Source organism: Otolemur garnettii, unplaced genomic scaffold, assembly GCF_000181295.1.
Source record: "Otolemur garnettii isolate 467f Iridium unplaced genomic scaffold, OtoGar3 scaffold00082, whole genome shotgun sequence".
NCBI classification, from domain to species: Eukaryota; Metazoa; Chordata; class Mammalia; order Primates; family Galagidae; genus Otolemur; species Otolemur garnettii.
In genome coordinates, this window is record NW_003852477.1 from 3,301,686 (window position 1) to 3,314,721 (window position 13,036).

The window sequence follows — 13,036 nt, forward strand, 5'->3', positions numbered from 1 at the left end:
GTTCATTGCACTATGGGCTGGCTCTCATCATGCACTTCTCAAACTTCACTATGATAACCCAGTGTGTGAGTCTTAGCATTGCAATCATTGCCATGGTGAACAGCACCCAACGACATGGTCTCTCAAATGCCTCCACTGACGCACCTCTTGCAGACACCCTCAATAACCTCAGCAGATCCACAGTAGAATTTAATAGAAAAGTAAGTGTGACAGAAAACAAGGTTCTTTGTTGAGAGAGAGAAACTCTACTTGAAATGAAGGCTTGGATCTTGATTCTGTGGAATATAGAATTGTGAATTTTCTTTTCTTTTTTTTGAGACAGAACCTCAAGCTGTACCCCTGGGTGGAGTGGCATCACAGCTCACAGCAACCTCCAACTCCTGGGCTCAGGGGAGCCTCCTGCCTCAGCCTCTCAAGTAGCTGGGACCACAGGTGCCCGCCACAACGCCTGGTTAATTTTTGGTTGCAGCCGTCATTGTTATTTGGTGGGCCCGGACTGGATTTGAACCCACCACCTTGGGTGTGTGTGGCTGGCGCCTTGGCCACTTGAGCCACAGGCACTGAGCCAAATTTTCAATAACAAACTAAAAAGGACTGGAATTATTTTTCTTTAAGACGTTGCTTACCTCTGATGAAAATAATCTTTCATTGAGATTATTATGATTCCTGGGTGGGGGAATGCTAGGGGAAAATGTGAAAAATTAAAAAATGGCATAGTTGTGGGATGTCTGCTATGAAAACTAGGTATTGTTTAGGCACATTCTTCTAGGTTACCCAATTCTATTCAGGTCTCTGCATATTTTATCGTTTTTGAGCTATTTTATAACCCTGTAAATTCTATGTAATGAATAGAAAGGCAAATGGTTCTTGTCCATAACTATGCAAATAAGTTTTACCCAGTGGAAAATCAACTGGGAGTCTTCATTACTCAGCACTCAATTGAATCAGCCAGTTTTGTCAACTATTTAAAATCTATTTTAGCACTGCTTTCTGCTTACATGGTGTTTATGTGTAGTTCTTTAAATTTGCCTTTGAACCAGTTATAATGTCTTATTCTCTCATTAATGATTTAAATAAAATCTTTGTCACATGTTTAAAAAAAAAAATATTCCGCTACCACTTGAAGAGATCATGGCTTTCATGTTGGAGATTAAAAATGTTATATTCCAGGTGGGCACAGTGGCTCATGCCTGTAATAATAGTACTTTGGGAGGCCAACACAGGAGGATCACTTGAACCCAGGAGTTTAAGACCAGCACGAACAACATAGCAAAACCCTGTGTCCACAAAAAAATAGAAAAATTAGTCACAGCTACATGGGAGGCTGATGCAGGAGGACCCTTAAGACCAGGAGTTTGAGGTTATAGTCAGCTATGACAGCACCATTGCACTCTATCCTGGGCAACAGAGCAAGACTCTACCTCGGAAAAAAAAAAAAAAATTAAATTAAAAAATAAAAGTCTTTTAAATCCTGAAGAATAGTGATAACCAAAATAATTTTGGTATGCTCTGTTAACAGGCAAAATAATCTTCTAAAGTATTTGTAATGAGTAAAAAGTAACTGCCAATCAGCCATAAGGATATTTTCATTAATAATCTGAATTTCTGAGTCTAAGTATACGTTGCTATAATAGCTTGTACCACATTTAGCATTCTAGACATTTCTGGTTTATAGCTACATCTGCTGGAAAAGCATGGGATGGGATTTAAACTACATTTACACATTTCTTAATTTCTGCAAATAACAACAAAATAAAGGATTTCTTCAGCTATAATAAAAATCCTTTGCAAATCATTAGAACAATTTTTATCTTAAAGATGATTTTTCAAACAAAAGAAAGTTTCAAACCATAACCAGCATCAAAATTAAGTTCTTTAAGAACTTAATTTTTAAATTAAAATTTACCCATTTTAAAGCTCTTTAGCAATAAATAAATTTGTGGCTCTAGCTTTAACGTAAATTCTTTTCTTCATATTTAAGAAGAGAATCTTGAAAAAAGTTACATGAAATAATAGTTTAAGTCCAATTTTAAGCCATCAGAAAACTTTCCTTCCATTTATTTTCTAAAATTCCCGGTTTATCTCAGATAATACCTCAATATAACTGTTAGACTGCTCATTGTCTCAATCATGTCACTGAAGCAAAATAATTATAAAAATAGAGCAAATTTAATTTTTGAAACTACATATTCATTCAAAAGGATCATTGCATCTGCCTTTAAGAACATACAAGAATGAATAAAAAAAGGGGCGATGCCTAAAAGCCAAGTCACAGAAAGGTTAGCCAGAAACAGGGCCTGAGGATGTGACTCCAATTTACCCAGGACTCGTGGCAGCTCCTGCACGATGTGACGGATGAGAAGATCCAGGCATTTGGACAGGTATTCATTGCCGCCTTGCTGCTCCTTGCCTGGAGTGGTCTTTCTGCTGTCTCTCTCGATGTACATCACCAGTCTACATACAGGAAAGTGCAAAGATTACCTCTCATGATGAAACAGCTGATAGCATCTGTCCACAAATGCTGCCAAGGCAAGTGTTTCCAGAGGGCACGGTCTCAATCATGTTGGCATTTAGATTTGCAACAGCTTGTCGGGCATAGTCAATTTTCACCTTAGAAAACTCAAAAGGTTTATGCAGAAAGAAAATAAGGCAACTTTGAATCTCTCAACCAGTGTACTACAAAATAATGCCTTGATTTCATCAGCCTTTGGCCAATGGAAAGTTACGATATTCTCCAAATGAGAAACGAAAGACAAACGAACATATCAGAAGAGGGCTCTGGATGTTAAAAAAATTCCAAAGCACAGCCACAAATTGACTACACCTTTATTGATATTAAATATGCATGGCACCCCAGGAAATTCACACAAATTCAAATTCTGTCAGTAAGTCATATACATAAATCCAAATAAATGTTTCATTTTAACACTGGACTATGTGGATAGACACTATCTAAACAATTCAGTTTTATAGGTTTCTTGTCCACTGGTTTTATAATAACTGCCTTTTAATGATGATATCTCTTCTTCAAACCACAGACATTCATTAAACATCAATTTCTGAACAAACTACTTCAACCCAGAACTTGGGAGCACCCTGGACCCTTACTTTGGATATATAGGGGAATGTTGCCAAGTTTGGGGGCTCTACATTTTCTGCTTTTTACTGGACTCACTAGTCATTTTCCCAAATTCCCATTCTCCTTAACTCTCTAAAAACCAGGAAGACCACTGATTTCATCACGCGAAAGCTCCTTTAAGGAAACCTCCCTGTTCACCATCAACCACCCCCTTGTTTCTGTTCTCAGCCATCCTATCCAACTTTCACTTCTCAGAAGGAATGTCTAACCAATTCCCACAGGACACTGAAGAGAGTTTTGTACATAATACACACATATACATAAAGTACATGGAAATCTTGACACTTAGCATTTATGTGTCTCAACAGATTTATTCATGTACTTGCCTTTCTGTTCATTACTATTTTGAACCTCGTTTGAACACACAAGGATGAACTGAAATAAGGAAGTTAGCCTTGATTCTGGATCAGTCAGTTAGCACCCCCTATTCTAGTCACTGATCACAGCCCCAGCCCCACTCTAATAAACACACAACCCTGGTTAGAATGAAATGAGAATATTGATGAATTAGCAGAAATGTATCAATACTACTTGAAAGCAGCTCAAAGCACAAAATGGTCTGATAATAATTAAATTACAGAAGAGCAACACTCCCTCTGTTTCATGATAAATGGACCCCCAGAACATCAGCCATATAAGTTGTGATGAACGGAATGGGATCGTCTCAGAGACCCTGGGGACCTGCAGCATTAACACACTAATTGCTGTTGCCTGGCAGCCACTGCAAGAGCCTCTTAACTAATTGGCACCTGCTGCACTAAGGATAGAGACCAGAAAAGACTAGACAATGGGAACTCATCTTCCCTTTCAGCTTCCTAAGATGGGTTACCTGACATCTTCTCTCTTACCTTTTCAAAATCAAAAAATTATAGCATTTCGCTGCACCCACTGCAGGATAAGTATTTCAGACATCTCCTCTGACCTTACCTGCTCTTATTCAGTACGTCCACTCTGACAGTTCCTCAACTTCCCCAGAACTTGTACTAATTGAATCCATGAGATTTCTCCCCCTAGTCCATCAACTCTTTTGTTTTTTTTGCCACCTTCCTCGTGACTGAATGAGATCCAACCATCTACCATTTGATTACACTCTTGCTCTATTTTCTTTGCACCCCTCTAGTCAAATGAACTTGAGATGAATCTGACAATACTTTCAGTATACCTCCAGAGAAGGATGCTGAACTCAGTTAAACATGGGGCAGACATACAACACCATAAATGCAAAACACCAGTACTGAATGGTCCAGAACAGGACTAACAATCTAACTACATTTCCTTGTCAACTTATTCCACAATTTCCTAATGGTCTTCTCTTCCAACCCTTAACCTTCCATCCTGTTATGAAACCATCACTGAGTGATCATGCCTCCTACTGAACACACAAAAATAGAAAACATCACAGAGAAGCCCCTCTTCTTCCCAAATCCCAAATGCACACTTACTGTGCATCCCATTCCAGCCACCTTTCCTCCTGTTACAACAGCAGATCTATCCCTCCCTCCATCTGTGCTCTGGATCTCATTCCCTTTTACTTTCTCAGAGCCTTCAAACTGGCAATAATTCATTTTCCTTCCATGTACTGCACATTCATTCTCTCCTATTTAACAAAAACTTTTCATGTTTTTCTAGCAGCTTCCCCATTGCATCACTTCTCCCTTTCTTTGTCAAATCCCTTAACAAAGAAATGGAACATACTGCCTCCACTATTCAACCAACCTGTTTCTTAATCTGGCTTTCACTCTTCTAACTATGTCTAAAGTCACTGACACTCTCCATGACATCAAATCCAGCGGGCATTTGCCTTCCTTTACCTATCTTGACAAGTTGGCAACATTCAAAACTATTGCCACTCCTGTTTTTCTCTCATAACATCATACTTTCCAAATTTTCTCAGGTTTCTCTGAGGCTGTTACTTCTCAGGTTTCTCTGGCTGTTACTTCTCTTTCACTGGTTCATGCTCCTCAATGCTTAAGTTCATCAAGATGCAGTTCTCAGTCCACTACTCTATCCATTTGAACCAGGCCACCTCACCCGTACAAATTACTTAAATGACGATCTTTATACACAGATCTTCCAATTACATATATGGAGCCAAAAAAAGTCTCTAAGCTATAAACCAATACATTCACCTGCTGACTTAACACCTGCTTTTGTCTGTCTCAAAGGTACTTCAACTCTATATATGCAAAATAAACATCAAGATCTGAACAACTTGGTTGTCTTCCAGAATACAATATCCTAACTGGGTAGCATCACTCTCTGCCCTATTAAACAAACCAGAAACTGAAGAGAATCTTTCTTAACACCTCCATTTTCTATAACTTCTTTTATCAACTCAATCATTAAATATTTTTCAAACCCTTATAACCTCCCCACTGCCACCAAGTGCAAGCTACCATGTTCCCTTTTCTGAGGGAGAGAGAAGGAATTGACTCCTAGCAAGTCTATCTGCTTTACTCTGTCATTCTAACCCTTGCACATCCTACATCTAAACTAATCTTTTCCATCAATTCCCCTATTTAAAACCCTTCAATAGTATCCCATTGTGCTTAATATGGGAATTCTTACAACTCCCTATCATGACCTAGAAGGTCTGACCCCCAACTATTTCTCCAGCTTCATCTTGATTTCTCCCCCCACCATCCTTCTTTCAGTCCCTTAAACACAGTACCTCCCACAGCAGTAAGCTATTGCCTCTGCCTAGATGGCTCTTATCACCCCTCCCTGACAATAAATTCATACACATAATTCAGAATTCACCATAGTTTCCAAGAACTTCCTTAATTTAAAGTCCGTATAAGATACTGTCTCATAGCCTGGAATATAACAAGGCCTCACCCAACTGCAATTTTATAATTTATTTTTGATTATTTGATAGTGTTTGTCATCCCAGTAAACTTAAAAATACCTAAAGGTAAGGTATTTTCCTTACCACATCCTTCCACTTCTGGGAACAGTTCCTGACACGAAATAAGTATTCGATAAATATTAGCTGAACAGATAAATATTGCTGTTGAAACTAGTTCTCTAAAGCAATTCCTTAGTTCTTATTATTTCTAAGGACCTTTTCTTAATTCTATTGTTGGATGTGTGTTTACTTGAAATTCATATTGCTAGATTATAGAACTGGTGAAAAGAATGAATGCTTAGGAAAAAACACCAGTAGCAAAATCAAAAGACAAATGGGAATAATATTCCCAATCCATACCACAAAAGGTTAATATTATTTCTAGAGGGTACAAAAAATACGTATACACATTTTAAGAGATGTTATCAATGTATTACTTCTTGAAGTTGAATTAAGGGTACCATAACTGGTTAAGTATACCTAGATAGGCATGCACATCTATTTTACCTGCAATTCATACACTTTGGAGAATGATCAATTTAATTCCCAACAAGATCTCTTAAAATGTGTATATATATATATTTTTAGCACCTGTAGTATATATACACACATACTCACACATATGCCTCCCAGATAATGATTAGAAACAGACTAACAAGAGGAAAAAAATGAGCAAGGAATAGGGAAAAGGGTCAAGGAAAAAGATGTTCCACTTTGCTTATAATAAACATTAAAATGACTTTTTTTTTTTACCCTTCACATAGCCAAAATTCAAGGAGTTCAATAACAAAGATTTCCAGAGAGATTCTAAGGATACTGAAACTCCAGTTACATTGCTGTTGAAAATGTAAGCAGGGACAAATAAGAGTAGGTTGACAATATCTTGAAAACGAAAAATCTAGTAACTGCATCTCTAAGAAGAAATTATTCTGGCTCAGCGCCTATAGCTCAACCGGCTAAGGTGCCAGCCACGTACACCTAAGGTGGCAGGTTCGAATCCCCAGCCCGGACCCGCCAAACAACAATGACGGCTGCAACCAAAAAAAAATAGCCGGACGTTGTGGCGGGCGCCTGTGGTCCCAGCTACTTGGGAGGCGGAGGCAGGAGACTCGCTTGAGCCCAGGAGTTGGAGGTTGCTGTGAGCTGTAATGCCATGGCACTCTGCCCAGGGGGACAGCTTGAGGCTCTGTCTCACAAAAAAAAAAAAAAAAGAAGAAATTATTCTATAGATACACTTGGATATATATGATATGATACCTATTCATAGTCCGCTATTTATAACAGCAAAAAGTTGGGGTTGAGACTCAATCAAAAGCTGACCAATTGAAATACAGTACACATCATTAGAATGCAGCCATCAAAACAAGCAGCTCTTTATACACTTTCTGAAAAAAATTATAAGATATGTTAAGTACAATAAGCAATGTTCAAAATAGGGTACTTTTTATTTAAAAATAAATGAAAATAATCTATGTTCATATTTGCTTGGACAAAAAAATTGAGAGAGATAACATAAGCAACTAATAATGATGCTTAATTGTTCATGGTGGTATTCTGGGGCAATTGGGCACAGGTGAGAAATTTTTCATTTTGAATTTTTCGGTTTTTGAGCCATGAACATGATTACCTACTCAAAACTTTAACATAAATGTTTTCAATTAATACTGTTGTCTCACAGAGCCCCCTTTATTTGTTTTAATTTCCTTGACTCAGATAGTGGTCAATTACACAGGATACCCTACCAAATAATAAATGTTGAGGCAAACAGACAATCCCTTCACTGGAAGACCGATGCTTGTTCACAGTGCTGAGTGTCATGCTGACTTTATGAAAGAAGTAAACCAACAACAGTACGACAGCTGTTTGAGTTCCAAAACTTTATTATGTCTGTGTCCTTTCTGATTCCTAGATTCTTTTCTTCAGTAGGGCCAATCTTTTAACCTAATAATATTGTAATAGAGATGACAACAAAATTAAACTCCCAACTCTAGCTTTCTAACAGTCTGATCTTGAACAAATTCCTTAAGCTCTTTAAAGCTTCAATCTTCTAATTACAAAATGGATAATGATGTAATAATGCCTGTCTTGTAGGACCACTGTGAGGATTTAAATTAGCAATAGCCAAGGGCATGGCAAACACTCAAGATAGCAGTTATCGGCTCGGCGCCTATGGCTCAACCGGCTAAGGCGCCAGCCACGTACACCTAAGGTGGCGGGTTCGAATCCCCAGCCCAGACCCGCCAAACAACAATGATGGCTGCAACCAAAAAATAGCCGGGCACTGTGGCGGGCGCCTGTGGTCCCAGCTACTTGGGAGGCGGAGGCAGAAGACTCGCTTGAGCCCAGGAGTTGGAGGTTGCTGTGAGCTGTAATGCCACGGCACTCTACCCAGGGTGACAGCTTGAGGCTCTGTCAAAAAAAAAAAAAAAAAAGATAGCAGTTATCGTCATCATCATGGTCTGGGACTACCACTACCAGACATGGAATACTGCTTTCTTGAGTATAAAAACCATAAGAGAAAATTCCTAAAGAAAGCTAATTCTGCTCTTCATCCCGTTTTGACTCACAAATCACCATGGCCAGAAGTCTGCCTTGATTTATCAAAATGAGAGAACACCTGATATCTCTCTATGGATGGTACATAAATAGATGCCATTAAAATTGTTCTACTCCCTTTGATGTAGGAAAAATCCAAACATCATCTTTAAGGAAACAAAATAACTAGTTTTACCTTCAGTAAACAAGCAAAATGCACTACAGTTTATTTACTCATTCTTCTACTGAGAGACATTAGAGCTACTTTGGCTTTTGGCTTTTGTTCCTGCAAATGATGTAATCACAAACACTGCTGCATCTGTCTCCTGGAGCAGGTGCTAGAGTACATGTCTAGGAATGGAAACTCAGATATTCAACTTTGCCACACTGCCAAACTGGTTACCAAAGTGATTGTCCCAATTTACTGCCACCAGCAGTGCAGAATTCCCTCGAGTTACAACCCAACCAATACCCAGTATTATCAGCTTTAATTTCTACCCATCTGTGGGGTCTAAATCAGTACCCTGTTGCTTCAATTTGAATTCTCTTGATTATTAATGATATAAGCATATTTTGATACTTATTTTCTGCTCATATTCCCTGTTCTCTGAAATATCTGTTCATATCTTTTGCTCCTTCTTTCACTAAGTCATTGATCTTTTCTCACTGATTAGGAGGCATTACTTATGTGGTCCGTTCCTTCCCTCTTCCTCCCCCCTTACCCCCTCTCTCCTCTTTCTCCTTCTCTTCTTTGTCTTACACACTGATGTCCATTGGAAGCTGACTGATTGATCATACAGGTCGAGGTAGGAATCTAATTTCATTCTTTTTTCAAGTGAATAATTACCTGCCTAATACTATTTATTGAAAATATACTTCTAAAACTAAGGGTGAGGGAAACAGAGTAAAAGATTAAATATTTACCAAAATCTGGTCTAAAAAGATTGTTCCTTAAATGATATCCCCTACCCAAAGAATCTAAGAGAGTGCCACTAGACTTACACCCCAGCAAAAGTCAAGCATTTATCTCTGGAGAGAAGAAAACAGAAAATCTAGGAAGACCAAGTTAGAGAGGACTAACAAACTGAAAATAAGGAGGCTAAGCAAATTTAGGTACAGAGAATACTGAGAATTCAGCTCCCTTCCTCCAGTGGGCAACCAGGACAATGGCATCCAGGTCCCTTCCTTCCAGCCACACAACTGGAATGTTCCTGTGTGATCTTCCATGGTAAAACTACTGGGCCTGAGAGAAAGAAATACCCAGAAATACTGACACTACTGCTCGCATATCAAATGCCCATACAGGTGATCTTAGTGTGAAGCTCAAAGTCAACAAAATTCACCCATGAACTGAGAACTTCTAAAACAGGCTCAACTCCCAGTTATAAGGAAATCAAACATTACCAAATATCTGAAAGTCCAGCTTCTTTAATCAACTTTACACGTGCTGATATTCACCCACATTCTTTTTCATTGCTGTGTGGTATTCCAGTGTGTGGATACACCACAATTTATTCATCCATTAGCTTTGGATGGACATTTGGGCTATTTCAACTCATGAATAATTCTAAAGCATATCTCACGCTAGTCACATGTAAACATTTCCATTGGGTATATACTTGGAAACTAAAGTGCTGGATCACAAGGCATGCCTAGATTCAGTTTAATAGGCACTGCTAATTAGTTTCCAAAGTGATCACTATGTCATCATATTTATACCCCAACATGTAGCTATCAGAATTTCAGTTGTTCTACATCCTTGTCCAATGCTGCATCATCACACTTTTTAATCACAGCCATTCTAGGGGGTATGTATTGGTACCTCACTGTGATTGAACCAAATTATCCTGATGACTAGAATCAGGTTAAGCATCTTTCATTAACTGGCCATGTGAAGATAGACTTTTGTAAAGTACCTGTTCAAGTCTTGTACTTATTTTTCTACCGGATTATCTGGCCTTTTCTCCTTGAAGAAGCAGTTCTTTATATATTTATTAAGTGCCAAATACTTTTACTCTATGGCTTGTCTTTTGACTCTTCTAAGAATGTCTTTTTATGAACAGAAGTTCTTAAACTTTAGCAGCGGTTCTCAACCTAGGGGTCACAACCCCTTTCTAACAATGAAAATACATCGCGGCATAAGGAAGGTGGATAACCACTACTTAAGGAAGTCTAATTATCAATATTTTCTTTTATGACAGTGCTTTTGTGTCCTGTTAAAAAAAAAATCTTGGTTACCCTATGGTCATGAAGGTATTTTTATGTGTTATCTACTGGAAGTTTCATCATTTTTAACCTTTCACATGTAAAATAGAAAATGCAAAATCCTTTCTCATTGATTTTTTTTGACAGTATAACTTAGGGGTAAAGTTTTTATTACTTTCCTATATTGATTCCCAAATTATCCAGCCATGCTTATTATAAAAGTCACCATTTTCTCAGTTTCCTCCATGTTTTCCACACTTTTATGTCCCTCTGCTGATCCCAGGGAACTCCAGTATATTATTTCTTTGTTCAGGTAGATCTACTCTGCTGTCAACCCAATCCCAAGTGCTTTCATTTTTCAGTTCTAGAACATAGATTTGGGTTGCTATTACAATTCTAGCTCTCCAGTGAAATCTTTAATCTTTCAACCTGCTTAAATGTATTAATCACAGTCTTTTTAAGTTGGTATCTAAAAACTCCATTGTCTGTATCCCTTGTGCATACTGTCTCGTTTCTCTTATTTGGGGGTTATTTTAAATCACAGTTTAGCTCTCCATAAATCTGAATATATAAAAACTACAGAGATATTTTGAGGCTTAGGGTTAGACTTCTCCAGACAGACTTTACATTTGCTCCAGGAAGGCAAGTAGGACACCAAGTGTGGATCAACTTAACCCAAACAGATTGAGATGATTCAGAAGTGGGCTTCTTTCTTTCTTTTAGAAAATCTTCCATTTTAACAACAGGTACCCCAGAAATAGAAAATAGAGAAAAATAGAAATGTGTATCTTTTAGCAGTCGGAATCCAACAGAAATTCCCCCTATAATTCACTGAATATCAAAAAGAAAATTCACACTTGTCTATAAGAAATTAATTTTTCTCTAAACTTTAAATTATCCATTATAAAACCTTAACAATGTGTTGCTTAATGCCATGGTTTGAAGTGTCTTTTACTTAAGGCAAAACCTAAGCAAATCATTTTCAAACACTGTTACAGACTGTTAATACATAAGAAAGTATCCACTACAACTTCTGGGAAAAATAAAAGACTGATGGGATCCATAACAATATAAAACTACATCTAGAATGATGCTCTGTTTCTCTGTGCTCTCCCCAAAGCCTCCCCATTACAAGATATGTTTTTACAGGCTATAATAGAAGAAATTGACTTCACTGACAAGGGAACATTATTTACTATAAGAATTCACATTCTATGAAGAAATATATGAAAACATTTGAGCGTGGTGTCAAAAAACACTTTACAACTGTTCTACAACACAATTGAAATGGTACTTTTTATTGTTCTACAAGGGTATATCAAGTTTAAAAGATCAACACTCCAAACACAAATCCAAGTAAATTTCAAATGAAGATAACATTCTTCATTTGTCCCCCACTACATGTCTTTAATAGGATTATTTCTCCCCAGAATGTACCTGTTTCACAAACTACTGTCTCTAATCCTCTATTTCCCTCCATTAATTATCTCTATAATTCATTCCCACTAATCTAACCACAATTTTCTTACTTCCATCTCCCTAAGAATCCTATGCTTATTGTACACACATCCACCTTTTTGTATTCCTCATCTGCCTTTGCCTCCATGTTCTGGGGCAAAACTTGCCAGGTGTTATGCCTCAGTGTATCTCTGCTATCTATGGCAGAGCAATGCCAATAATCAAATGTCCTCAATGAGTCAGAGGATGACATTCATTCAATAAATATTCACAATGTCTTCTACGTGCTAAGCGTTTTCTAGCTGATGTGGATACAGCTCCTGAAATACATATTCACGTGGGATGAAATAGACAATAAGCAAATAAATAACTAGAAAATAGTTTAGGTGGTAGTCCATCCTGTAAGGAAAATCAAAGATGAGGAAGACAGCTAGCCACTTGTCAGAGATGGTCTCTCTGACACGATGTCATTTAAGCAGAGACCACAAGGGTTGAAGAAGCAAGTGATATGGAAGCCAGGACAAAACATTCCAGATAACTGGGGAGGCACATGCAATGTCCCAAACTCAAACACACACTTAATGTGTTGTGTAGTTGTGTGGCTGGAGCACAGCATAAGAACAGATCAGAGAGGTAGCCAGTCTCCAGACCCTGTGAGCCTTTGTAGAATAGTAAGGACCTTGAATTTTACTTTGAATAGGAAGGAGTGAGATGAGCTGATTTGTGAGTTAAAAATAGCTCTCTGGACAGTGTGAAGAGAAATAGGCTGTAGAAGTGCAAGAAGGAAGACCACCTGAGAAGGAGCTATAACAGTTCAGATAGGAATCATGGCTTTGGCTGGAGTGGAAACG

General features: G+C 38.0%; 1 protein-coding gene across 1 annotated transcript in view; it reads right to left on the reverse strand.

The window, feature by feature from the left end:
- ULK4 (unc-51 like kinase 4) overlaps positions 1-13,036 on the reverse strand; it is a 619,976-nt gene that overhangs the window by 439,942 nt on the left and 166,998 nt on the right. The window contains exon 24 of the mRNA XM_023515932.1: positions 2,321-2,454. Within this exon, the coding sequence (XP_023371700.1) occupies positions 2,321-2,454 (134 nt within the window). The remainder of the gene's footprint in view (positions 1-2,320; positions 2,455-13,036) is intronic.